General features: G+C 41.1%; 1 protein-coding gene across 3 annotated transcripts in view; it reads left to right on the plus strand.

Moving 5' to 3' along the window:
* Positions 1-27927, plus strand: part of SH3PXD2A (SH3 and PX domains 2A) — a 472602-nt gene that overhangs the window by 69285 nt on the left and 375390 nt on the right. For all 3 annotated transcript variants that reach the window (XM_077455261.1, XM_077455259.1, XM_077455260.1), the window contains exon 2: positions 14920-15000. In XM_077455261.1, the coding sequence (XP_077311387.1) occupies positions 14920-15000 (81 nt within the window). The remainder of the gene's footprint in view (positions 1-14919; positions 15001-27927) is intronic.

A 27927-nucleotide genomic window follows, 5' to 3' on the forward strand; every position in this document is an offset into this window, starting at 1 on the left:
AATCCGATGGATTTGGTTGTCGGAATGTCCAACCGTGTGTACAAGGGCTAACAGGAAGTGATAGAAAATCTTCCAATAGGGTCACTTATTTTAGTGAAAATTATCTAAGGGCCCATTCACGCCAATTGCTGTGCAGGAACTCATTGCCAGTTGCAGACACACTTGGGTGCCATTAATTCTTAATGGCACCCCCACTCATCTCGCAAATGTTGGTGCGTTTACAGCCACCAAAACACATTGTACTGTAATACCATGCGGTTTGGTCCATTGGGGTTTTTCGCATGTTTTTGAAGCCCATTGAAAAAAGGGCTGCCAAAAACACGCTAAGCCATGCGCAAACGCACCTTTTATGCTGTGAACTGGCTCTGAGTAGGGGATTTCCTCTCACTTTCTGTTGTGCCACTGGTGAAGTTTTAACCAATTAAAAAAAAATATATATATATGATATTAATATTGCTTGTGGTAACTTGTTCATTACTATGAACCTATAGGTAACTTCACCTGCTACATTTTCTGTTGCTCTCCACGTACTGATATCACTTTTGTCTATGTTTTTTTTGGGTGCGTTAGTACCATCTTTTGTTTAATCTGTACCATAAGAATTGTACCTACTGCTTATGCTGTATGTTTACAAAAACTTTTAATAAAATTCATGTTGAAAAAAAAAAATGATATTAAACATCAACACCACAACCCTGTAAAGATTCAGTTTGTTTTTAATTGAATTGCATAGATTCACGACGGGACTAGAAAAGGAAGTTCAATAGCAGTAGCCAATAGCTGTCCTTGCGTCGTAATTGGTCCGTCGGACCAGCACACAAACGGTTTTTCATAAGAAGATTTCCACTGATGGTATACCCATCACGTAAAGATAAAAAAAAAATCCTTCCACAACTATTATTGTAAATGGGGCATTACCTAAAATTTCAGAAACCCTTTAATGCTGGTAATGTTGTAAAGCCATCAACGGTGTGCATTTAAACTGGCAACTGGTAAACTGCAGTATCAGTGAAAAAACTGCCCTTTCTGTAAAATACTGTCTATGAAGTCCCCACGCTTCTACAGGTGGAAAAAATAAAGGAATAAAAATAGAAATTCTGTACTGGTGATCCACTTTCTCAGGGTGCCATAGCTGTAAGTTGTGGGGTTGGGCAACATGTCTACCACAGACTCCTAGTTGTCTTGAAGTAGGGTTATTACTGCCAAAAATGATTGTGGGTCTCCTGTTTTAGTCATCAAATTTGTATTTATGCCCAGTTTGAAAAAAACTGGTTAATATGTTACAGTATATTTAGACTTAAGTAGCCATTAGAAAGTAAAATTAATAATATTTATAAATCAGGCTGGAGTTGTTTCTTAAGTTATTGACCAAGGCTTAAAGTGGTTGTAAAGACACGTTTTTTTACCTTGAGGCTGCGTTCACATCTAGGCGTTTTGGGGCGTTTTTCTGCGCTAAGTTTAAGCTCTAAAAACGAGACAAACGACAAACGAGCCAACGAGACAAATCCCATTCATTTCAATGGCCCCTGTTCACACCTGAGCGTTCTGTCGCCAAAAGCGAAATGCCCGCCACTTAACCACCTTCAGACCGGACCATTTTGCTGGTAAATGACCAGAGGTCTTTTTATAATTTGGCACTGCGCTGCTTTAACTGGTAATTGCGCGGTCATGCAATGTTGTACCCAAACAAAATTTGCGTCCTTTTCTTCCCACAAATAGAGCTTTCTTTTGATGGTATTTGATTGCCTCTGCGATTTTTATTTTTTGCGATATAAACGTAAAAAGACCGCAAATTTTGAAAAAAAATGATATTTTCTACTTTTTGTTATTAGAAAAATCCAATAAACTCAATTTTAGTCATACATTTAGGCCAAAATGTATTCAGCCACATGTCTTTGGTAAAAAAAAAGTCAATAATTGTATATTTATTGGTTTGCGCAAAAGTTGTCACATCTACAAACTAAGGTACGTTTTCTGGAATTTACGCAGCTTTTAGTTTACGACTGCCTATCTCATTTCTTGAGGTGCTAAAATGGCAGGGCAGTACAAAACCCCCCCAAATGACCCCATTTTGGAAAGTAGACACCCTAAGGAAATTGATAAGTGACATGTTGAGCCCATTGAATATTTCATTTTTTTGCCTCAAGCGATTGAATAATGACAAAAAAAAATTTTTTTTTTTTTTTTTACACAAAGTTGTCACTAAATGATATATTGCTCACACATGCTATGGGCATATGTGAAATGACACCCCAAAATAAATTCTGCTGCTTCTCCTGAGTACGGGGATACCACATATGTGGGACTTTTTGGGAGCCTAGCCGCGTACGGGGCCCCGAAAACCAAGCACCGCCTTCAGGCTTTCTAAGGGCATACATTTTTGATTTCACTTCTCACTACCTATTACAGTTTTGAAGGCCATAAAATGCCAAGATGGCACAAAACCCCCACAAATGACCCCATTTTAGAAAGTAGACACCCCAAGCTATTTGCTGAGAGGCATTTTGAGTCCATGGAATATTTTATATTTTGCCACAAGTTGCGGGAAAATTACAAACTTTAATTTTTTTTAATTTTTTTTTCACAAAGTTGTCACTAAATGATATATTGCTCACACATGCTATGGGCATATGTGAAATGACACCCCAAAATAAATTCTGCTGCTTCTCCTGAGTACGGGGATACCACATATGTGGGACTTTTTGGGAGCCTAGCCGCGTACGGGGCCCCGAAAACCAAGCACCGCCTTCAGGCTTTCTAAGGGCGTTACAGTTTTGAAGGCCATAAAATGCCAAGATGGCACAAACCCTCCCCAAATGACCCCATTTTGGAAAGTAGACACCCCTAAATTTAGGGGTACACTAGTGAGACTAGGTAATAAATGGCGGGTGCCCTGAAACTATAAAAAAAATAACTAACCAACCAGCGTCACCTGTAACAGTTATATGGTGATCACTGGTGAAAGGGTTAACTAGGGGGCAATCAGGGGGCTTTATGCGGTAGTATATGGGGGTCCCTGGCGCTATAAAAAGCTGCGGCGAACCTAAATACCTACCTGCCTAACTAGCGTCACCTGTGACACTAATACAGTGATCAGAAAAACGATCGCTTATTAGGCTGGGTTCACACTGGAGCGATGCGGGAACGCCACGAATCCGCGGCGGGTTCCCGCATCACATGCCTCCCGGCGGCAGTTCACACTGCCCTATGCGAACTGCTGGGAGTGTCAGTGAAATGTTAATGACACCCCCAGATCAGTTCGCATATCGCAGTGCGATCTGCAAACTCGGATCGCATGGTGTGAACACCCATGCGATCCGATTCTGCTGCGGACCAAAAAAAGGGTCCCGTGCGAGTTTGCGGCGGGTGCGACACGAATTCAGCCATACTATCTGTATGGCTGAACTCGAATCGCACAGAGATCGGATGTGATTTGCACTGCAGTGCGGTGCGAATCACATCCGTTCTCATAAACCGCTGCAATGTGAACCCAGCCTTAGTGACACTGGCGACGGGGGGTGATCACGGGGTTAAACCTTTATTGGGGGGGTTAGGGGGGTACCTTAGAACTAAAGGGGGCTAACCCTAACTGCCCTAACAGTTATTACAGTCACAAATGACACCCGCTGGGTGATCAGGGGGTTAAACCTTTATTAGGTAATAAATGGCGGGTGCCCTGAAACTATAAAAAAATAACTAACCAACCAGCGTCACCTGTAACAGTTATATGATGATCACTGGTGAAAGGGTTAACTAGGGGGCAATCAGGGGGCTTTATGCGGTAGTATATGGGGGTCCCTGGCGCTATAAAAAGCTGCGGCGAACCTAAATACCTTCCTGCCTAACTAGCGTCACCTGTGACACTAATACAGCGATCAGAAAAACTATCGCTTATTAGGCTGGGTTCACACTGGAGCGATGCGGGAACGCCATGAATCCGCGGCGGGTTCCCGCATCGCATGCCTCCCGGCGGCAGTTCACACTGCCCTATGCGAACTGCTGGGAGTGTCAGTGAAATGTTAATGACACCCCCAGATCAGTTTGCATATCGCAGTGCGATCTGCAAACTCGGATCGCATGGTGTGAACACCCATGCGATCCGATTCTGCTGCGGGCCAAAAAAAGGGTCCCGTGCGAATTTGCGGCGGGTGCGACACGAATTCAGCCATACCATCTGTATGGCTGAACTCGAATCGCACAGAGATCGGATGTGATTTGCACTGCAGTGCGGTGCGAATCACATTCGTTCTCATAAACCGCTGCAATGTGAACCCAGCCTTAGTGACACTGGCGACGGGGGGTGATCACGGGGTTAAACCTTTATTGGGGGGGTTAGGGGGGCACATTAGAACTAAAGGGGGCTAACCCTAACTGCCCTAACAGTTACTACAGTCACAAATGACACCAATGCAAAAAAAAAAAAAAAAAAAAGCAATTGGTGTCACTGTGACTGGGGGGGCAGGGGTAATTGGGGGGTGATCGGGGGGTAAAGGGGGGGTATGAGTGTGCCTGGCATGTTCTACTGTATGTGGGGTGTGTTGGTGCAACTCACCGAACCTCTCTCCTCGGTGCCGGAACGAAAACTACCGACACGGAGGAGAGAATACATCACTTCCTCTCCTGTGTTTACATTACAGGAGAGGAAGTGATGTCACCGGACATTTTCATTCGCCGGGAGCGATCGCGAGGGGGTGGCCATGAATGAATGGCCGTCCCCTCGTCCGGGATCGCTCCCGAACGAATACCGACCGCCGCAGGCACCAGGCGGGGGCCCGATCGGGCCCCCGACCGGCGGGCAGGCAAGGACGTACATGTAAGCCCTTATGCCTGCCCGTGCCATTCTGCCGACGTACATCGGCGTGCGGCGGTCGGCAAGTGGTTAAAAAAGTACATGAGCTTTTTTTTGGTGGATTAAAGCCATTTTACTGCTTTTACATTGGTGGCCTTTTGAACTTCAACACGCCTGTACAAAAAAACAGCAAAAACGCCCCAAAAATGCCTATAAAATAGCAACACCTACATGTGAACGGAGCCTGAGGTAAAAAACCTTTTGTGTGCAGCAGCACCAAGCGTTGTCCACGGGAGCCAATCAGGAGATAGAGAGGCGGGGCCATGTGTGAATGGACACACAAAGCCACAGGTCAGGGTGCACGTCCTTGGGAGCCCCCCACCGAGCTTGCTGTGGGGGCACCTGGCAGGAGGGGCAATGGCATGGGACCCGAGAATAGGAGAATCCAGGCTGCTCTGTGTAAAACCATTGCACAGAGCATGTAAGTATAACAGGTTTGTCATTTAAGAAAAAAAAGCAAGGTTTTAATATCACTTTAACAGGCAACAAATGCTGTACACTCCAGTTGAGTTGAGGTCATCCTGGGAGCAGCCAGGTTCCAGCTTTTGGTCATCGAAAGTGTCTGAGCTGAACTCTTCCTTCCTCTCAGTGCTTCATTCATAAGTGGAAAAAAAATGTGGCTTATTTTATAATTTGGAATAATGGATCATTGTGTGTATGTCAAATCTTAGCCTTACCATCTGTGTGTCACAGCAGAACCAAAGATTTATCAGATTCCAGTCCTGGGTCATCCAGTTGTAGGAAATCTGTGCCCACAGAAGTCTCTTAGTCCTGTTCTTAGCTGCCAGGACTTAAACTTGGCATGGTTTTCTGCTGTTGTGTCCCATCCTTTTCATTGAGCTATGTTTTGATGCCCTTCTATGCACAGCTTTTATATAGAGTAGTTATTTGAACAGTTGTAAACTTCTAGTTTATTTAAAAAAAAAATTCACTCATAGAACTGCTGCCTACTATATGTCTTTATATACCAGGGTAGGCAGGTGGATCCGCGGGTGGAGTCCATCTGTGTGAAAAAGAGCCCTTAGTACGGGCTATTAGTTTTAGCTTGTTATTTTTAGCTAGAATTTTATTTTATCTAATAAAATTGTCACTGTGAATGTAACAGAGAAAAGAATTAGTAGGGTAGTACCTTTAAACAAAACAAAACAAAAAATAAATAAAAATACCACTGTATTGTGAAAATGTAAAAACTTCACTTCCCAGAATACCCTGCTTGCTGAATACCATGCCATGCAAAGATCCAGAATTCCTCAACAGCTGGCCAGCTATATAGCTACTGGATTTCTTATGCTCGGTTTGTTTGAATGTGATGATTTCCTCAGCTTATCAGCTGGCTGTGCATTACAATGGAGTCATTCTGGTAGGTTGTTCACTTAATAGATCTGCTGTGTGGGAAATAAACTGGTGTGCAGCATCTCTAAACACTTCAAGAGCAGGTTATATAAAGAGCAGTTTTGATCTAAGATGATCTAAAGTTGGACTGTGCAGAAAATAAATATGCTGAAATCTGCTTTGTGCCAAAGGAGGTGTGAATACTATTTGTTAAAACTACATGACTGGAAATGTAGAGGTATTTCCCACAGAAGAAAAAAGTCAGATCTTTGCTTTTATCTTATCCGCCCCATGACAATGAATTAGAACAACCATCTCCATTGCTATAGTTTTCATAGAAATAGAACTTGAATTTGGAGTAAGACATTTCATCCCCTATGATCGGTCAAGGGCTTAAACTGTGGAAGGCAAGTCAAAACTAAGCTTAAATCTACTCTCGCCCCCATTTTAAGCATATTCTATCCACCCTGTACAAGGAAAGATTCCTATACATTCCTCTTCTGAAAGTTCTCTGGCCTAGTCACATGATCCGGTCCCAACTGCGGCTTCAATGAAGAGGAGAGATGGAACTGTAGAAAATAGATATGCTGACATTTCCAGTTTATGGAAGTCTAACCTGTTCCTAAATCTACCCATGCAGAAGGGTCCTCCATGCACTGTATGGCTTAAATGCTTGTTTGGCTGGGGCATATAGGAATAAGGTAAAACATTTACTATGTCTCAGCCCTTCAGGCTCCCTACTCTTTGTACAACCAGTCACCTAAACCTGCCTTGTTTCAAGTCCTGGGGGGTTGTAGTTCTTTGACATTATCACATACAATACAGGACCAGCTCAAATTTCAGAGCATTGGAGAGCGGATGAGAGTGCCTGTTCCTGGGGGAGAGAGGAATAAGGTAAGTATTTGTACTTTTTCCTTCTCCCCCCTAGCAACCATTTAACCCATGCAGGCAGAACCAGCAGCCCAGATTTGGGATTTAACCCACTCTTCTATCTGGATGAATTTATGTAAGACATAAATTGTCTCATTCGAAGCATGAACAGAGGGCACTTTCAAAGTCTACAATTAAATCTATTAAAACTTATAAAAAATGTAATATTTGACCCTCATTCTGTGGCTTTTAAAAAGTATGTCAGGTACAGTCATCGCAACAATATTTCAAATCACCCTTTCTAGCTTATGTGATGGCATTATTACTTATGCTTGGTGCATTTCATCATCCAGGACTTTTTCAAGAGTGGCTTCTCTGGTGCATTTTGATTATGACAGACAGTATTAAAAATGCATGCAAGTGCACCTAGTCTGAATTAGCCTCAGTGTAGGACAGTATAGGCAAATCACCTGGTATTTCCTTATGCCTATTATTAGCTGTGAGCTGTGAGCTGGGAGGTCTGCGAAAACTGTTCCAAGAAAAAGCTCCATGTAATTAAACTAATGCAGAAGCATACCATGTGGGTCAGCAATCTTTTTATAAAACAGGGATTCAAGTATCCTACTTCTGCCTCGTCACTTTTAAGCCTTTTACACATGGACATTATAAATGTATTGATATTTATATGCTGAATCTTGCTGGCATTCTCTAAAGACCCAGTATATGCATACAGGTGTGTAAATGTGCGGTTGCAGATTTCCAAGAATTTTGTTTTGCCCGTATGCAAAAAGCCTACATTTTTTTTTTGTTTTTTTCATTGGGGAAAGCAAAAAAATACACACAATTCACTCTAAGTTGGGCAAAACTACAGACCTCCGCATTTAAGTCTTATTGTTCTCTTGATCTCTAATTCCTGTTGGTCCTTTTTTTTGTCACCTCCAAAAGCATAGCAGTTCAAGATTTTTCCAGAGGATATGGTTTTATTAAAGAAAGTTGAATGACAGTATTGTGGGTTTCTATAAAGTTTGCTTGCATGGGAATATCATGTAAATTACCATGGAAAATTATGCCTTTCACATCTCTTTTTACAATTTTTGCACTTTGGTTGTCCATATCACCATTTGGAAAGTGCTCAAGAACATGACACTTCATGCTAATTTGTTTTTCCAGTTTTAAACACGTGTGCCCATCTGAGGATTTTTTCCCTCACTTCCTGTCCTAACAGCATTGTAACAAGAACAGTTGGAAGGAAAAATGTCTCTCATAGGGACACAACAGCAGTCATTTTATTTTTATGGTGGGGTAAATCTAGAATATCAATAAGCTTTTAATTACTGTTTCTGTCCAGAATTGTCTTTGGTTGCTGTCCATGGCTCTCTGTCCTGGTGACAACAAATCAGTCAGAAGATTTAAAGTGGTTGTAAAATCAAAAGGTTGTATCTTAATGCATTCTATGGATTGAGATAAAAAGACTTCTGTGTGCAGCAGCCTCCCTAATACTTGATTGAGGTCCCTCTCTGTCCAGCGATGTCTACGAGTGTCTCAGCCATCCAAGATTCTCCCTCCTGATTGGCTAAGACACAGCAGCAGCGCCATTGGCTGTCGCTGCTGTCAAAGTCAGCTAGCCAATCAGGTAAGGGGGGTGGCGGGTCGGGGAACCATATCTAATGGACACAGGGAGCTGTGACACGGCTCACTGCTTGCTGTGGGGGGTGCTGAATGGCAGGGAGGGGCCAGGATCACAGAAGAGGAACCTGAGAAGAAGAGGATCCGGCCTGCTATGTGCAAAACCAGCTGTACAGAGGAGGTAAGTATGACATGTTTGTTATTTTTATGGGGAAAAAAAAGAAACTTTACAATCACTTTAAGGCTGGCCATACACTATAGATTTTCACATTTGTACAAAAATTCTCAGCAAATTTGATGACTTGAGTGATGTAGTTTTGAAGTACAGTTTGCTTTTAATTTTCAATTTTGGAATGAATGGACTTTTCTGAATGAAAACAACACACCCTGTAGTTTGTTCGTTTGAGTGTAATTCTCCATTTTAGTTGAATATGAAAGTCAATTTGACCCCTACTAGTGATTAGAAAATCTAAGGAACTCTTAAAAAGAAAAAATTCAAACAAAATATTACTAGCATATGCTTAACTCTTCTTTATCCAAAACTGAAAATAAATATGCGTGTTGGCACATTGAATAAGACCTTGACCAGTTCACATTGTTGTGAGTGAGGATGGAACCCTAGCATGTTTTTGGAGACAAAAAATGTAAAGCAAATAAGAGGTATCGCAGTCCTCCAAAAAAACAAAATGTTGACATCCTTCAGTTTGGCACATGGAAACAAGTTTAAACAACAAGTTTTTATGTGCACTTTGAATTTGACAGCACTGTAGGGATGGTGTACTATGCATACCCCTCCACTTTATCTTTATTTCAGACAGTTGAAATGACAGTAGTTACCCTTGAACCTTGCATTAATGTCATGCACCTGTTCACCATTCACTTAGCTATACTAAAAAATAGAGTACCTAAAACTAATTAAATCAGTGACCTCTGAACTGCAGATGCAATTAAAGACTATTACGTGTTTAATGGTTATGCTGAAGCCAAAATAAATTCTTTTGGCATTTTTTTGCTTTTAAGAAGCAGCTGTAGTTGTATTTTCCATAAAACACCTATGGATTCTGTGAGGTTTCCTTTCCACAGCGATGTTGTTAGCCTATCCAAAGCTGCTTGAGAATTTAACAGTCTGAAAGTTTTACTTTTTAATCTTCTTTGGCTGGTATTCCGATCCTTGGAACTAAAATTTGCAGTGCAGATTTGGCAGTATGGCTTTCTAATGATAGTAACAGTTTTGGAAACTATGTAGTTTATTGGTTGCTAGATACATCAGTAAGATTACCAGCCTTTGTTACTATGTCTTTCTGATTCTTATGCCGAAAGTCCCCAGGAAAACCTAGAATGCCAGCTGTTCCTTTATGAAGCACTAGTGAGGGTTTCCACAGACATTCCTTGATTTAAAGAATTTTCATTCCATAGAGATGCATGCAAATCTTTTTATGAGGAGGAGCTCTTTAGAATCCCACTCAACATTGACTTCTTAAAAAAGACTTGACTGGTCAACCCTCAACCCAAGAAGATATGAGCAGACATGTTTGCTTCTATTGGGCATGACCTACAGGCATGCACATGTTCCCATATCCCACCCTAAAGCTCACCATACATGAGCAAGCTAAGCAAAAACAAAAAGAACCAATTCCTCCATCCACCTTGTTTGTGTCCCCATCTGGGACATTGTATTCTGACAGTGGCACCCTCCGACATCAGAATGCACTGTGGCTGCAGCTGATTTGTGCAGCTGCCGATTGAGTGGGACATGTGGGACATTTTTTAATGTCCTACAGAAGTTGATTAAACAATCAAATTCTGTAAAATTCCATCAAATGGGGAAGGCCATGGCCAATTTCTGCTGAAATAAATTTTGATTAGTGTAAAAAAAAAAAGTAAAAAAAAAGGGTATGAAATGAGAATTACACCCAAGTACTTAAACCCCCCCCCCCCCAAAAAAAGAGTATTGGGCCACCCACCCCCGTCTACAAATGTAAATTCATACATTGGGTGCACTTCCGCACAAAAACCTTGAGTGTGCTACACATGCCACATATCGCTATGCATGCCGGAGTGAGAGCTATAATGCTAGGCACATTATTCACAGCTAACTCTAAACTGATAACCTGGGGGGCTTCTAACCACTTCAATACCAGGCACATTTTCCCCCTTCCTGCCCAGGCCAATTTTCAGCTTTCAGCACTGTCACAGTTTGAATGACAAATGCACATACTGTCATGCAATACTATACCCAAATTAAATTTTAATCAGTTTAATCATAACTGGGTTTTTCATTTTTTGCTAAGTAAATGAAAAAGGATTGATATTTTTGAAAATAAAATGTGTTTTTCTTAGTTTCTGTTATAACATTTTAAAAATAATAAACATTTCTTCATAAATGTATGCCAAAATGTATTCTGCTACATTTCTTTGGTGAACATACATAACCCAAATAAGTGTATATTATTTTGTCTGTAGGACAGTTATAGAGTCCGCTAACTATGGTATATATTTAAAAATGGACCAATCCTGATGTACTGACGGCCTATCTTATTTCTTGAGGCCCAAAAATGGCAGAACAGTACAGATACCCCCCAAATGACCCATTTTTGCAAAGTAGACAGTCTGAGGTATTTAGTAAGAGGCATGGTGAGTTTTTTGAAGTTGTAATTTTTTGTGATACTTTTTTGGAAAATGAAGAAATTAAGAAAAAAAAAAATCACAATTGTTATTTTTTACATACTGTCACCAGTGCAGTACAGCATCATCATATAACTGGTGTGACAGTGATGATGGACACTGACTGATGACAATATGAAAAAAAAAATATTATCATTTTTTTACATTTTTTTTTTAACACACTGTGACCAGAGCAGTATAATGTTATCATAGTAACTTTGTACTACTGGGGTAGTTATCAGGATTTTGTTTTTTTTGTTTAACACATTATGAATGCTTATATCAGTGAATTTCATTTCTATAAGCAAGCATTTTATTGTATGAAACCGTTTCATTCAGTTTGTTTTGGCCAGAGATAATCACACGGTACAGATGGGCTGTGATTGGCCCTGTCTGTGCCATGTGATCACATTGACCAATCACAGCTAGTAAGGGTGCAACGGGTCGACACCGATCCAAGATTATTGGTGCACGCCGCTCTCCGTGGTCTCGGCCTTAGGAAAGGCCGTGGCTTTGGCCTAGTTCGGAAGCGGCGGCCATCTTGGTGCACCCAGCGGCATTTACAATGTGATCGCTCCGTCAAATGACGGAGCGATCGCTTGTAAACAAACCGGCGTCATGATGAGCGCCGGTTCCTCTCTCCCCTCTGTGTACAGATCTATACAGTAGAGAGGAGAGATCGGATGGCAGCAGCGCTGTGGGCTGCATCTGTAGAGCCCACAGCGCTGCTCTGTGACAATTGCAGTCACAGCCATCCCTCCATACCCTGCCAGTACTCTGCCATACCCTGCCAGTACTCTGCATTACCCTGCCAATACCCTGCAAATACTCTGCAATACCCTGCCAATACTCTGCCATACCCTGCCAATACTCTGGCAATACCCAGCCATGCTCAGCCAATATTACAGTGAGGGAGATGTATATTACAGTGGGAGAGATGTATATTACAGTGGGGACTATATGGTGGTGGAATTTTCACAGGTTTTTGCAAATTCAATTATTATTTGCTGGTCCGAAAAATGATCCGATCCGTGACTCTAATCCGAGGAACAATCCGATCCGTTGGTTTTTGATCCGTTGCACCCCTAACAGCTAGCAACACAATTGTACACAATATATTGTATGAAAGTAAGCTGCCATGTGATCTGCTGTGATTGGTCACAATGGTCTCATACTACTGGCAGTGAGCTGGTACAATGATCAGTCATCAGCTGTGTCCGCAGCACGTGGCCACGTGAGCGGTGCCTTCTGAGAGGACATCATATGTCGTCCAGTTAGAATTAGGAAAGTCTTGCCCGGCTGTCAATCTGCTAAGTTGTTAAAGTGTAAAATATAGGGTACCAAAGTTTGTACTGTTTCACAGTCACAAGCAATTTTAAGGCTTGACACATTGGCCATCTACTTACTTGGCACAACCTCATCTTTTATATATTACCAAATAATTGGGTAATATATTGCATTTCATGTTCCCTGAAATTAACTAGTGTATTTTTCATAAAACTATTGCACCAATATCATGAGACATAAACAACAGATCTACCGCTAAGGTGTCTGCTTTCAGAATATATCAAATAATTTGGGGGTTTTCTGTGACCTTCAGGCCTAAACAGTTTTTCTTAAATGTGCAGAAAAAATGCAGCAGAACATATTTAAATATAATACCTTGAAACTCCCCACCAGAAGTATCAAGGTTGCTTTACTTGGTATTGCAGCAGTTCTGCAATGTAATACGGGAATATTACTGTGAAGTGAAGAATGGAGCTCATTCCTTGTCCCCAACATGTCATATTTAGGCAAAGTGTTTCACCTTTCATTGTATTTTCTGAAGGACAATTGGACTCTTTAATGTATGTTTACTATTTCTTTGCAATTAATTGATGCACATATGTTGTTTTGTCTTTTTGTCTTTCCTTTTCTTTAAAAAAAAACCCCAAAAAAACACATCTGTCATTCTAAAGTAACAGACTGTCATGGGTCTTTTATCAAATACCCAGCAGCTACAAGCATGATATCTCCAAGTTGTATTGTAAAACAGCTGCTGCAGGGTTTCCTTTTTGTTTCCAGTCTTCCTCGTCTTGTTCGGCACCACATTCAGTCAGATAATATATTGTTACGTTCTTTGTTGTACTATTTGCCTGCTCTCCTTTCAATTTCATATTGTACAACTAAATTACAAAACTGAAGTTTTATTGTACTTTTTATAATATTGTTAAAGCGGAGTTCTGCCTTCCCCTCAAAAAAAATTAAAAGTCAGCAGCTACACATACTGTAGCTGCTGACTTTTAATGTTAGGACACTTACATGTCTTGGAGTCCAGTGATGTCAGCACCGCAGCTGATGTTTCCATCAGCTGTTGGGTGCTGCCGCTGCCATTGCTGAGTCCCTACTGCACATACGGGAAGCAAGACTGCGCTCTCCTACTGGCCCGACAGTAGGGGAGGGAAAAGGAGGGGGGTGGACTTCTGACGTGCCTTGCTGCAGAGGGGTCCGACAGAAGAGGTGACAGGGTACCTGTCAAAAAGGGGGAAGGAGACACACTTTTGGGTGGAACTCTGCTTTAAGGTTTATTCTGGCTTCTGACCACAAAACTGTTCTCTACAATAACATCCTTTGTAGCCAACCCTGCAGCCCTAAACAGTTGCACAGTGATCCGTGTTATCCCATGCAGAGCCTGGGGTGTCCATTCTAACTAGACAATGCTTAGAAATGATGTACCCATAATGTGCCGCAAACATGGCAATGTATACCTGTACCCAAAAATTGTCTGGTCAGGGTAGATAAAATATGGTTTTAAAACTGCAGGTTTCTTTTAAAGTATAGCTCTAGAAATTACTCTAACCTCCGTTTCCTCCAGAGCACATCCCTTCTTTAATTTTGTTTGTTTCTTGTACCTTGTTCCTGTAGTGGGAAACTAATTTGTTTACTCCCTGTGATATTATCATAAGGCTCGTAAAATGTATGCAGGTACAGCTACTGGGACATCTGTTCCTATTGACATAGGCACGCTTCCAGTACTACATCTCCCAAGAGCCTGTTCCATACACACAATGTTTAGGCAGGCTTTTGGAAGTCGAGGTAGCAGCAGTGTTTTACTGGGAAATAAATTGATGTACCTATGTGGACTAGAACAGAGAGGGGTAGGGACAAATTCTATAGTCCGGTGGGTTTCAGTGCCACAAAAACATTGCGATGTCAACCCAAACAGTTTGGACTTCAATGGATTTCTGCCAGATCAACAGAGAGACACACTGATGGATAAATATCATCAGATAAAGGCTTTTTCTGTAGTAAAATGATTTGCCAGCAAAAGCTGAAAAACTGACTTTTATTCTTATCATTTGACCCAATTTTGAAATTTGTAATTGGACTGCATAAACTAAAATTCATCTAATTTTAGCAGAAAGAAAACTGATTGGTAGATAAAAATGCTTATTCTTTAATGCAGCAACTCTTAACAGTGTTGAATGCAATGTATGTATTCCTTTTTTTTTTATATTCCTGTTTTTTTCAGTTTTTTTTGTGTTGTGTACAGCGGGCTTTTTCTAAATTGGTAACATCTTGACTTTATATCTCCACAGGTGTACATCATAAAAGTAACCTGGACAGATTCAACATCTCATACAATCTATAGAAGATACAGCAAATTCTTTGACCTTCAGGTAGGTCATCCAGCATATAGTCATACAGTACAGTATTTTTTTGTTGCTTATCAGTAGAATCAGGATTTTTTTTTTCTTTGTGTCTTTGTTTTTAAACTTTCCACCTATTAAATCTTTTGCCCTTGTTGTTTTAACTTTGGATAGTAAAACATTTTTTTTTATCTGCCAGTAAATACTTTATACAGCCCACTTCCTGTTTCTTGTCTGGTAAAAAAAAAGCCTAGGCTTATGACATCATGCACCGCTCTCTCTCACTCTCCTGAGGAAGGGGGGGGGGGGATGAGTCATAAGAGGGTCAGTGAAAGCTGCAGGGCTGCGTAACTGGATGTGTGCCTCTGTTGTGTCTGTGTAAATCCAGGAAGTCAGCTTCAGCTGCCAACAGTTAAAATGGTTACAGCTAGACTCAGCAGCATATTTGGCAAGTACAGAATCACAGTGTATAAAAAATAATATGCAAAGTGGTTGGAGGGAAGCTTCAGAATGGCAAATATGTTTTTATTACAAATTATGTGAGCAGACTGCAGTTCCTCTTTAAAGCAGAGTTCCACCCAAAAATGGACCCCCCCCCCCGGTGCCACATTTGGCACTGTTTGGGTTTTTTATAGGTACCCTGTCCCCACTTCCAGGAGACCGGGATGTGGCAAAGTACGTAAGCAGCTTGGCCCCCCCTCCTATTCCCTCCCCTTCTGCTGGGCCAGTGAGAGAGCACACCACTCTTCACGCTTGCGCAGTAGGGACCCGATCGGCCAGGCTCCCTTACCAGCAATGGCAGGGGCAGCACCCGACCAGCCAGTGTAAACATCGGCTGTGGTGCTGACTTGGCTGGACTCCAGGACAGGTAAGTGTCCCAATGTTAAAAGTCAGCAGCTACAGTATGTGTAGCTGCTGACTTTTAATTTTTAAAGGAGCAAAGGAGCAGGAGCCATTCTGCTAAAGTCTGGGTCGTTGCCATCTTCCTGTCCTGAACTGTAATCTAATGGATTATAAAAAGAAAGAAAAAAACAATGAAGGGAATTTATTAAAACTAGAGCAGACAGAATCTGGTGCAGCTGTGCATAGTATCCAATCAGCATCTATCTTCAGCTTATTCAGCTTTGAAAATATTCAGATGTTCAGAAAATGTTCAGATTTGAAATGAAAAGACAGACGCTAACTGGTTGTCATGCACAGTTGCTCCAGATTCTGGCTGCTCCGGGTTTGTTAAATTCCCCTCAATATCCCTTTTTATATGAAAAGTTTACTCACTGCTGTGATAGCAGTGACCTAATCTGTAGGTGTGTATCACTAGTATGGCAATGATATAAACTACAGCATTTTCTCAACAAAGATCATGTAAACAATGGCATAGGTGAAGAAAGGGCCTAAAGCAGCTCTGGATCAGATGTGTTCAAGGCACAGATCATGTTTTAGAACTTTTTTACTATCGTTTTTTTTTCCTCCTATGGGAAAAATAATATTATTTAAACAATTAATGAACAACCAGTTTTTCAAAGATGAGCGCTGGTAGTTAGAGTGCCTTGAAAAAGTATTCACCCCCCTCCCCCCGGCTTTTTACCTATTTCATTACATTACAGCCTTTAGTTCAATGTTTTTGTTGAATTGTATGTGATGGATCAGAACATAATAGTAAAAGTTAGTAATAAAAAAAAAGTTAGAATAGTAAAATTAGAAAAATATATACATAAAACTATTTTTCAGAAATAAAAAAGTGATAATTGACATGTGCGTATGTATTCACACCCTTTGTTATGAAGCCCATAAAAAGCTCTGGTGCAACCAATTACCTTCATAAGTCATATAATTTGTGAAATGATGTCCACCTGTGTGCAATCTAAGTGTCACATGATCTGTCATTACATATACACAACTTTTTGAAAGGCCACAGAGGCTGCAACACCTAAGCAAGAGTCATCACTAACCAAACACTGCCATGAAGACCAAGGAACTCTCCAAACAAGTAAGGGACAATGTTGTTGAGAAGTACAAGTCAGGGTTAGGTTATAAAAAAATATCCAAATCTAGGAGCACCATCAAATCTATCATAACCAAATGGAAAGAACATGGCACAACAGCAAACCTATCTCTCAGAAGGTGAAAAAAGCAAACCTACCACTTACAATGCAAAAAACACCTTGTGGCGCTACAAAAACTACACGCGGTTAGATAGCAGTGTACTATGATAACCAAAACTACACAACGTGAAAATTATAAACACATGTGCATAGATAAATATAATCAACAATAAAATAAATCGTGATTAAATAACGAAAAAAATGCAATCAAAAAAATAATCGCACATAAGTGATACAGTGAATATGTGACAAAACATAAATATAAGAAATGAATACAATGACAAATAGTGCTCTAATGAAGATGTGCAGTTCCAAAATAAATTAGATTGATCTTCAATCAAATACAATTATTGAGCAGCAATAACTGTAATGATGGCAATAGTTCAAAAAAAGAAGAATTCAAGTGAACATTCTGTAACCAAGTGTCCATCAAACGCAGAGCCTCCACCGCACCCTTGGTGTTAGTGCCCCCCTTGTTTAGAACACTCACCAGCAGTATTGCCCAGCACTCTCGTGTCGGGCAAAAAACGCTTATAGTGTATACAGATGATGACTATTTCTCCAGCCACTTCTTGTGAAAACTTCGCAGGCAGAGGATAATCACTTAATATCTCAGAGTTACCTCAGGGAGACAAAAGAAACTTCCCATAGTGCAACATTGCAAAACTATTTTTAATCTCAATAAAACGTTCAATTAAAATCACACTCACATGGATCCAATTAAAAACAGGCACTTCAAATAGACAATCCACTGGTCAATTCAAAGATCCTTCACTCATAGGCATTGGTGAGTACACTGGAAGCAAGCTAAGTTCATATCACATAGCACCGTCTCTACACAAGGTATCTGTGTCTAACAGCAAACCTGCCAAGAGACGGCTGCACACCAAAACTCACGGACCGAGCAAGGAGGGCATTAATCAGAGAGGCTGCACAGAGAATTAAGGTAACCCTGGAGGAGCTGCAAAGTTGCACAGCAGAGACTGGAGTATCTGTACATAGGACGACAATAAGCCATACGCTTCAAAGAGTTGGGCTTTATGGCAGAATGGCCAGAAGAAAGCCATTACTTTCAGCAAAAAACAAAATGGCACGTTTTGAGTTTGCGAAAAGGCATTTGGGAGACTCCCAAAATGTATGGAGGAAGGTGTTCTAATCTGATGAGACTAAAATTGAACTTTTTGGCCATCAAAGAAAACGCTATGTCTGGCGCAAACCCAACACATCACATCACTCAAAGAACACCATAATGGTGGCAGCATCATGCTGTGGGGATGTTTTTCAGCAGTTGGGACTTGGAAACTGGTCAAAGTTGAGGGAAAGATGGATAGTTCTAAATACAGGGATATTCTTCAGAAAAACCTGTACCACTCTGTGTGTGATTTGAAGCTAGGATGGCAGTTCACCTTCCAGCAGGACAATGACCTCAAACACAACACTTGAGTAGTTTAAGGGGAAACATGTAAATGTGTTGTAATGGCCTAGTCAAAGCCCAGACCTCAATCCAATAGAAAATCTTTGGTCAAACGTAAAGATTGCTGTTCACAAGCGCAAACCATCCAACTTGAAGGAGCTGGAGTAGTTTTGCAAGGAGGAATGGGCAAAAATCACAATGGTAAGATGTGGCAAGCTCTTAGCCCTTGTACACACGGTCGGACATTCCGACAACAAAATCCGACTGATTTTTTCCAACGGATTTTGTCCGAAACTGGTGTTGCATACACACGGTCGGACAAAGTTGTCGGAAAATCCGATCGTTCGGAACCTGATCACGTTTGTACGACGGGACTACGTTCAGGCTAGTAGCCAATAGCTTTGGTCTCGTAATTTGATCTGAGCATGCGTGGCACTTTGTCTGTTCGGAATTCTCTACAAACGATTGGACAAAGTCCTATCGGATCATGTTGTTGGAAAATTTTATATCCAGCACTCAAACTTTGTTGGTCAGACATTCCGACAGAAAAAGTCAGATGGAGCCCACACACAGTTGGATTAGCCGACAACACGGTCCGATCAGACATTTTCCGTCGGAATTTCCGACCGTGTGTACAAGGGCTTAGAGACTTATCCAAAGCGACTTGGAGCCGTGATAGCCGCAAAAGTTGGCTCTACAAACATTGGCTTTTCTGTTATTTTGTCCTATTTGTTGTTTGCTTCACAAAAAAAAAATAAAAAAAATCTTCAAAGTTGTGGGCATGTTCTGTAAATTAAATGATGCAAATCTCAAACAATCCATGTTAATTCCAGGTTGTGAGGCAACAAAACAAGAAAAATGCCAAGGGGGGTGAATACTTTTGCAAGGCGTTGTATAGACACTTTCAGCCTTCCTAAAAATATGTACAATATAAAAATTGAGCGGAATGTAGATTTTGATAAATAGAACAATCATTTAATTTTACATTGACTTTTTTTTTATTTCTTAAATTATTATGAAAAAAATAGGTTGAAAGAGCAAAAGTCACCCTCCTTGGTTATTTAACAGAAGGCCAGTTACTGATCCCAAGGTCTCTCCTTCCATTAAATCTACATTTGATGTTGTTATATGAGTTTTAACTGAAACTAATGTTTTTTTTTTTGTTTTTTTTGTTAACTAAGTAAGAAATGCATTACAACTTCTGTCTCAGATTATAAGCTAATAAAGGTGACATTTTTTGAATGTATCTGATTTAGAATGCTGGGTGTTCTAAATGAGCTTGTCAGGGAATGAGGTAGACAACAAATATACACCTTACACATTTCTCTTACAATTCCTGATTAAGGAGCAGCTTTTATATCTGTATAACTGAGGATTGTGTGAGCTTTTGTTAACACATTTAAACCCCTGCATAACCATTTTTCTGGGGTCTATTCTTTGGGTCTCCTGGCCTTTCCTGGTGGATTTGAAAAAGTTCTCATCAGGCAAACCCTGTCAATGAAGTCAGTGTTATGGACAGGAAATGTTGTCTCAGTATTGGAGAATGAGCCTTGAAAGCTGCTATTGATAAGTAAACGGGTGCCTAGCGTCAATGGAAGGCGCCCACTGCTTTAATGTTCTGCCTCCTACTATATTAAGGAAAGTTAATGAACCATTTTGGATTTAACTCCTTTTTCACTTGTTGCTGTGTAAAATACAAGAATTTAGTGTTAGTGTTTGTCAGTGCAACTTGTTGAAGTCTGGGAAGTGCATTTCCAATACAAGACTTTGTTCTGACCTCTGAGCAGACCTTTGCTATGTTTCCACTAATGCGACTTTTCATGCGACTTGGGACTGAGAAGTCACATGACAAGTCATACCCCATGATTTCCAACGAGTACCGTTCATATCTGTGCGACTTCAAGTCTCAGTGACTTCAAAGTAGTCCCTGCACTACTTTGGTCCCACTTTGATGCGTCTTGAGGTCCATAGACACAGGCTCTGCTTCGAGTCACGGCAAAAAATTGCGGTAAAATCGCGTCCACAAATTGAGGCAAAATCGACTTTGGGGACGCAATAGTGGAAACATAGCCTTAGTTAACTTTCTTACTTGATTCCTTTTGATGAGTCTCTTTTGAAGTGTTTTGCAGTGCAGTCAAAGTGGATAGATATGAGATGCACTTTTTTCAATATGACCTGTTCTCCTCAACACACTGCTTTGCGATGTGTTGTAAAAAAAAACTGCATGCTGCATTTTGGGCTTGTTATCCTGTAGTTTTTGATTCAAGTAGATTAAATACTCTCCCATGACACATTGCAACATGTTTTCTGTAGTGCTCACTGGCGTCTGTTTTTTAAATCTCTTCTAATTTGAACAAACCCTTAATGGGGACTTAAAGTATATGAAAGCCCAATCCCTAAAATCTCATAAAAGCTTTATATAGCTTTGAAAGTCATTTCTGTGTTTTTAAATCTGCAGCTTTTTATTAAAATAATTCTGTCATAAAGGTCCCTGTTCAGGCACTTGTGGTCACTCTGTCACACAGGAGCCTAAAAGCAGTCTTTTCAAGACTCATTTTATAGTCATGATCCATTGCTGTCACCATGAGGAAACCTGCTCTGAGAAATGGCATCCAAAGAGGTTGCAGTAGATCAGCAACACTGAACTGTGATATGAGGGACAGGGTGAATTTTAGTAATTTATTAAAAAAAGTCAAAAATGCAGCTTTTAACTTTCTGCCCCTCCATGTTAGCCTATGTGTCCATGCACACATAACCATTCCGAGGCTGGAGATATGTGTATTCAGGAGAGAAGCATTTTGTCAGAAAGACCGCCCAATGCGCCTGAAGGTGCCTAAACGCTAGGTGCGTTTAGCGTTTGAGCATTTATGCCTTTCAATGGTAAGAATAAATTCTGACAAATGGAATGAATGAACACCCAAATACCTGATGCGCCTAGATGTGTTGGAAAAGTGTGGCTTTAGATATGTTTTTTACACTGCTTTTCTCCTGCGAGGTGGGAAAACACCAAAAAGTTAAAGTGGAACTTCAGTCATTTTTTCAACTTCCCATCTATTACATCTTCTGCCCTTGTTGTTTTAATTTTGGATAGTAAAACATGTTTTTTCTGCAAGTAAATACCTTATACAGCTTACTTCCTGTTTCTTGTCTGGAAAAAAGCCTAGACTTATGACATCATGCACAGCTCTCTCTATCACTCTCGTGAGAGTTTGCCAGGAAGGGAGGGGGGATGAGTCATAAGAGGGCCAATGAGAGCTGCAGAGCTGGAGGTGTGTGTAAATCCAGGAAGTGAACAGGCAACAGCTTCAGCTGCCCACAGTTAAAATGGATGCAGCCAGACTTGGTGGAGGGAGATTTCTGAAGCATATTTGGCAAGTACAGAATAACATTATATATAAAATAATATGCAAAGATGTTGGAGGGAAGCTTCAGAATGGCAAATATGTTTTTATTACAAATTATGTGAGCCGACTGCAGTTCCTCTTTAACAAACAGCCCCTAAAGCATACTTCCCATAATTTTATATTGCAGATTACTAATCCCCAACTGTGGTGGATATGGTGTTTTTTTTCTTTTTGGGCCTTAATTTTCACCTGGTGATCTGCCCAACAAGTATATCTTCTTTTAAGCTGTCAAGATGTCCAGCAAATGTGGCACTTAGAGAGTTGAGATAAACCACTTACCACTGACAGGGGTGCTTACAATGGTCAACATTTATTAATTTCTGTAAAACCTTCATCTTAAAAGGAAACAAAAACTGTTGCTGTAACAGCTTAAAAAGCATTAGCTGGAGTTCAACTTTAATTTATTAAGTCCATCTTAATCTGCTACTGCATCTCACACAATTCTCTCCCCAGATTGATGCAGCTGTTGTCCAAAGGTGGCTCTGTTGCTCCTCCATCCATAGTGGAGACTCTCTAAGGCAGTGTTTCTCAACTCCAGTCCTCAAGGCGCCCCAACAGGTCATGTTTTCAGGATTTCCCTCAGATGAAACAGCTATGGTAATTACTAAGGTAATGAAAGTGATCAAATCACCTGTGCAAAATAATGGAGAGCCTGAAAACATGACCTGTTGGGGTCGCCTTGAGGACTGCAGTTGAGAAACACTGCTCTAAGGCAGGGGTAGGCAACTTCGGCCCTCCAGCTGTTTTGAAACAAGTCCCATGAAACATTGCAAGACCCTGACAATCACAGGCATGACTCCTAGAGGCAGAGGCATGATGGAATTTGTAGTTTCACCACAGCTTGAGTGCCAAGGTTGAATACCCCTGCTCTAAGGACTCGTTCACACATGAGGTTGGGTTCACTTATTCACAAATCTGTAAGGTGAAGTTACATAGGACCCCTTCCCCTTCCTCTGCCATGGTCCCGCTGACCTGGACCGTGGCAATCTCCCATTCTGAGCCCCGGTATGTCATCGTCATGAGTCCGGGGGTTAGAAATTCCCTCAGCTGAATGTCCAAAATGTACCTCGTCAGGAGTGTAATTTCAGAGCATTCTAATTGGTCAGCACCTTCACATGGGTGGCACCGACCAATCAGCAGCCGCATAGCCCAGCCTGTCACCTATGATGAAGACGTGCATGAAGAGGGGATTTCTAAGCCCCAAACTTCTGACGCGGATATACCAATGCTCAGAACGGGAGGTCAGTGGGACCGGGGTGGGGACCCGGGGGTGAGGACTCGGGGAGGGGGGGGGGGTTCTGCCAATAAATACCTTATATAGCTCACTTCCTGTTTCTTGTCTGGAAAAAAGCTTAGGCTTATGACATCATGCACAGCTCTCTCTCACCCTTGTTAAAGTTTGCCAGGAAGGGAGGGAGGATGAGTCATAAGAGGACCAATGAGGTCTGCAGAGCTAGAGGTGTGCCTCTGTGTGGCTGTGTAAATCCAGAAAGTGAACAGGCAGCAGCTTCAGATGCCTGCAGTTAAAATGATTGCAGCCAGACTCAGTGGGGGGTGTTTTCTGCAGCATATTTGGCAAGTACAGAATCACAGTATATATAAAATAATATGCAATTGGAAGGAAGCTTCAGAATGGCAAAGATGTTCTTATTTGTGTGAGCAGACTGCAGTGCCTCATGTTTTCTTTTTCCATTCAATGAAACCTTCACCTCTTGCTGTGTACTCATTGAGAATAAAAAATTAAATTTGGTGGAATTAAATACCTTTTTTTTCCTGTACTTCCTCTTTCCCTCCTTGTAAAATGTCTAGGCTTATGATGCTGTTTCCTGCATTTGCGCTGACTCGCGGGAGATAAACGTCAGATTTCTCAGCAGTGCTCTTTTTTTTCTTTTCTTTCCTAAGTTTGCTGACAGGGGAGGTGGTTGGGAGAGTGGAGCAAAGCTGTGTGGAGTGACTGGAAAGACGAGGATGGCTGCAGGGTTTGAGGGGGGGGGGGGGGGGCACCACCACTCCAACCAAAATCAGGTGCAGAATGGATCACAGGTGCAGACCTTGGGTCACCACTGACATAGATATTTTATAGATAGGCAACTCTTATCCTCATATTGATTAGTGGTTCCAAATGAATAATAACTACTGCAGTAGGGAACAGACACAAAACATACGCTCAGCATCTTTCCAAATAACTGTTCTCCTTTATTATGACGCATTTGAAGGTTTTTATACACACGATTACGTAGGTATCACATTAATATTACAATTGTACGTTTATGGTAACAAGGGGCGTTACATAGGCAGGCTAATTCTAATCAGGACTCGAAAGAATGCAAAACATGTACTGAAAACATTATTAGTGCCGTGTGCACAGTGAGGGCATTGTGCAATACATATAAAATAGAATACAATTATATACAGAACTTACAAATTTCCATTACACCACCGTGGAAGACGAACAATTGGGCGCACACTGGAACTCCAACTTATCTCAATGTCATTTTTATTGTCGAAAGGGTCTGACAGATACAGGCAATAGTAGACGCTTCACAGGAGATAGCTTTTTCACAACCCAAAGGGTTTGAGAGGGCTGGAAGAGGGTGGACATAGGAGGAGACTGCAAAGGTCGATGTGCTTTATGTGTTTTCCAATGAGTTATGGCATTCCCTCTGCATTTAAGGGCATGATAACCCACTTTTATGGAACAAAACTGAAAACTTCACATAAAGATCAGGTGCCCAGGCTGGGGTAGTTCCACATCAACATGAATAATCATCTGAATATGTTTGGCTCCCTTGTCAGCAGCACGCTGCTCTTCTTACTAGTCCGTCTGACTGTTCCCAGCTCTCCTGGTTTTCTTGGCTCACCCAGTCTCTAGTCACAACACCCTGCTCCATGGCCCACTCCTGGCCTCCAGATAGGGTTTCCCCTAAAACCCTGATAGGGGACAACATGACTCTTGGGAGGAGCCCTTTTTTCTTCTGGCTGGGGTGCCTCTGGCCCCTAGTTGAGACCACCTGTATTTTCGCTCCTGGCTGGGGCTCCTCTTGTTTCCAATATGGAAGCTGTCTCCAAGCTGGGAACTCTGAGTTATCCTCAGACTTGGTTTATAACGACCCCGCACACCTGTGTACTCACACTGGCTGCAGGCATGCAGTAAAATCCGGACACAGGATTGAAGGTTCCATCTTACACTAGGCACTTTGGAACCTTCAAGCTCCAGACTCCAATCTGGGACTGCAGAATCTAGAGAAAATCAAAAACACAGCTTTCTCCGCTCAAAAACTAGAGCCTGGAAGGCATTAAGCCTAATGGCCCGTACACAAGTTCCGAAATCGGACGACAGATCGTTCGTTTTTTTCCATGCTAGTCGCATATCAAAAATGTAGAGTTTACTAAAGTTCCGAAAATTCGTCGGATAATATCAGATGAACTGTCGTGATCGGCTCTCAAAAGCTCTGTACTAATGATCCGATTATCGTGCGATTGCGTCGAAAGAGGTATTTTTCATCTGATTTTCGGGTCGTGTGTACGGGCCATTAGAGCTGGTTCATACCACAAAAACGCACTCCAGACCGTTATGGATGTGTTTCTGCATGCGTGTTTTTAACATGTTTTTAATGTTTTTCCGGATGCATTCCAGATACCTTTTTTCCATCTGTTCTGGGGTCTGTTGTGTTTTTGATGGGTTCCAGTGCATTCTGGTGTGTTTCTGATGCATATTACCGCATTCCAGTACAGTTCAGTGCAGGAAAAATGCAACATGTTCTACTTTTTTTTTTTCTGGAACTGGAAAGCCTTGGAACTGATCACACTGGTGGGAACTATTGCATTGGAAACCATATAACCTACTTTCCGTGCATTTTTGATGCAGAAAAAAAAACGCACTTGACAGCATGTGATGTGAACTGACCCTGAATGTGAATCCCGTGTCATTTTCTCCTCCTTATTCACAGTGGCAGGGCCTTGCCTGTCACTGCTTCAGTAAAATGTATCCAGAATATCCTGGGCTTTGCTGACGCAGAATTTTAATTGAGTTTGGTTCCCATTGGTTGAATACTTTCTTCCCTCAGAATTTGATCACTGCCTCCTCAACCTCCATTAATTAGTTATCATAACCTGACATATTGTGCCACAACCCCCAGCTGTAACCACTCCCCCCACTCCCCCCTTCCCTCCAGCTTTGATAATTAGGACTCTGCACGTGCACCAGCTGATTAATAATGAAAAAGCCACTCCCATTCAGGCGCACACTGTACATTGACATAATCCAAGAAACATCTTTTTCTTCAGAGCAGAAATAGGTAGTAATCTGCAACATGGTTTGTTTTTATCCTTGCAATGTACATTGATCACCTACAAGGGATTGTTTTTTTCTCAACAAAAGTGAAATTACACAAAAGTGAGTCAGCTGATGATGTAAAAATGGCAAAAAAGCTATGTTCCTGTTGTCATTTTTAGTAGATTTGCCTGCTGGTCTCCTTGGTATTAGCTATAGTGTAATAAGTTTGAAACATGACAATGCCTTATTCCTGTAAAAAAAACAGTTTTCACACTGTGAAAAACTAAGTGAAGATTTCCCACTTGTGCTAATTTGACAGACAGTGTTGGTTTGGAATTTGGGGTCTTGTGTGAGTATTGATTTATACTGCAAGGCAAAATTTACATTCCTGGATTCAGGGCATTGCGAAGTGCGAAGGACTTCTTTGTCAGAATGCCGCTCTGTCCGCCTAAAAACTTTCACTTTGTATTTTCTGTGCACAGTAGGCAAATGATCTAGAATTTGAGTGCTGATAAATGCTTTCTAAATACTTATTTTGCTGTCAGACATGTTGTAATCATAATTGGCTACTATTATATTGTGTAATATCAACCTGTCCTGCTTAGACTTGCAAATTGCATGTTCTCATCTTTATAGTATTACACTTAATTGTTGGCGAGTTATTCATGCTGCTAGAATTTCAGGCTGTTCACATAAGTGTAAAAAGCATTATCTGCCTGTAGGATACTTAAAGGATAAGTTCACTTAAAAAAAAAAGCACATTTTCTTTGCAGGTAATGTGCATTTATTATTTTTTGTTGCAGGAGCCTGGAAAGCATTGCACCAGTGATCAGAAGATCGCTGATGGCATGTGGGTCTCCTGCACACTGTCAGTGTATCAGCTTATCCATACATCCCATACGGGTAAGCCAATACTTGCTGACAGGAAGACGTGAACTACCACAGTGCTCCACAACTGAGAACTACAAGCCGGCCGCCGATAAGGATGACCGGGCTTGTAGGTTTTTCAGACACATGGAGCTGTGTGTCTGATTGATGGGGCTGTGTGGGCGGAGCCCCTCACGTCCGCGCTGTTTTTCAAACAGTGGAAGCTTGTGTGGAGTTCTTCCTGTACTGCTGCCACAGGGAGGAGGGGCAGTGGGTGGCTGCTGCAGCTTTGGGAACATGTTCCACCCTAAAGTTGGGTGGTGCATGTAACATGTTCCCAAAGGAGAACGTATAATTTAAAGCACAACTCCAAATATAATTGTGCTTTTTGTTTTTAATTAAAATGGGAATTAGTATTTTTGTCTTTTTTCTCCATTAGGGTCATTTTTCATTCTTACATAAAGGTGATTTTTTTGAATTGTTGAATACAATTCCTGATGCAATGTTAGTCTACTCCTGAAGATGTAAATTTTATTCATGAAACGTATTGAGAATAAGTTCTGGGTCTTGGAAACATCCAATATGCACAATAATGATGGTGTAAAATTGTAACTGGAAAGGATTCCAAATATTTGGAGAATTCTCAAATTATTGATAAATGGAATTTTTAGAAACATTTTTTTTTATTATGAGAAAATTGTGATTTTTACAATATAAGATTAAATTCTAAAGAATTTTAGATTTTGCTGTATTGTGTACCAATTGATGTAGTACCCAAAAAAGCCCTATTTAGTATTGGATTTGCATAAATTTTTGCTTGGGGGTCACAGTTTGTTTTTCAGAGTATGCATATGTGTCGGTTACCTTTTCATGTCAAAAAATTGATTCAGAGGT

Source organism: Lithobates pipiens, unplaced genomic scaffold, assembly GCF_037356315.1.
Source record: "Lithobates pipiens isolate NorthernLeopardFrog02 unplaced genomic scaffold, aLitPip1_a1.2 Scaffold_25, whole genome shotgun sequence".
In the NCBI taxonomy this organism is placed as follows: Eukaryota; Metazoa; Chordata; class Amphibia; order Anura; family Ranidae; genus Lithobates; species Lithobates pipiens.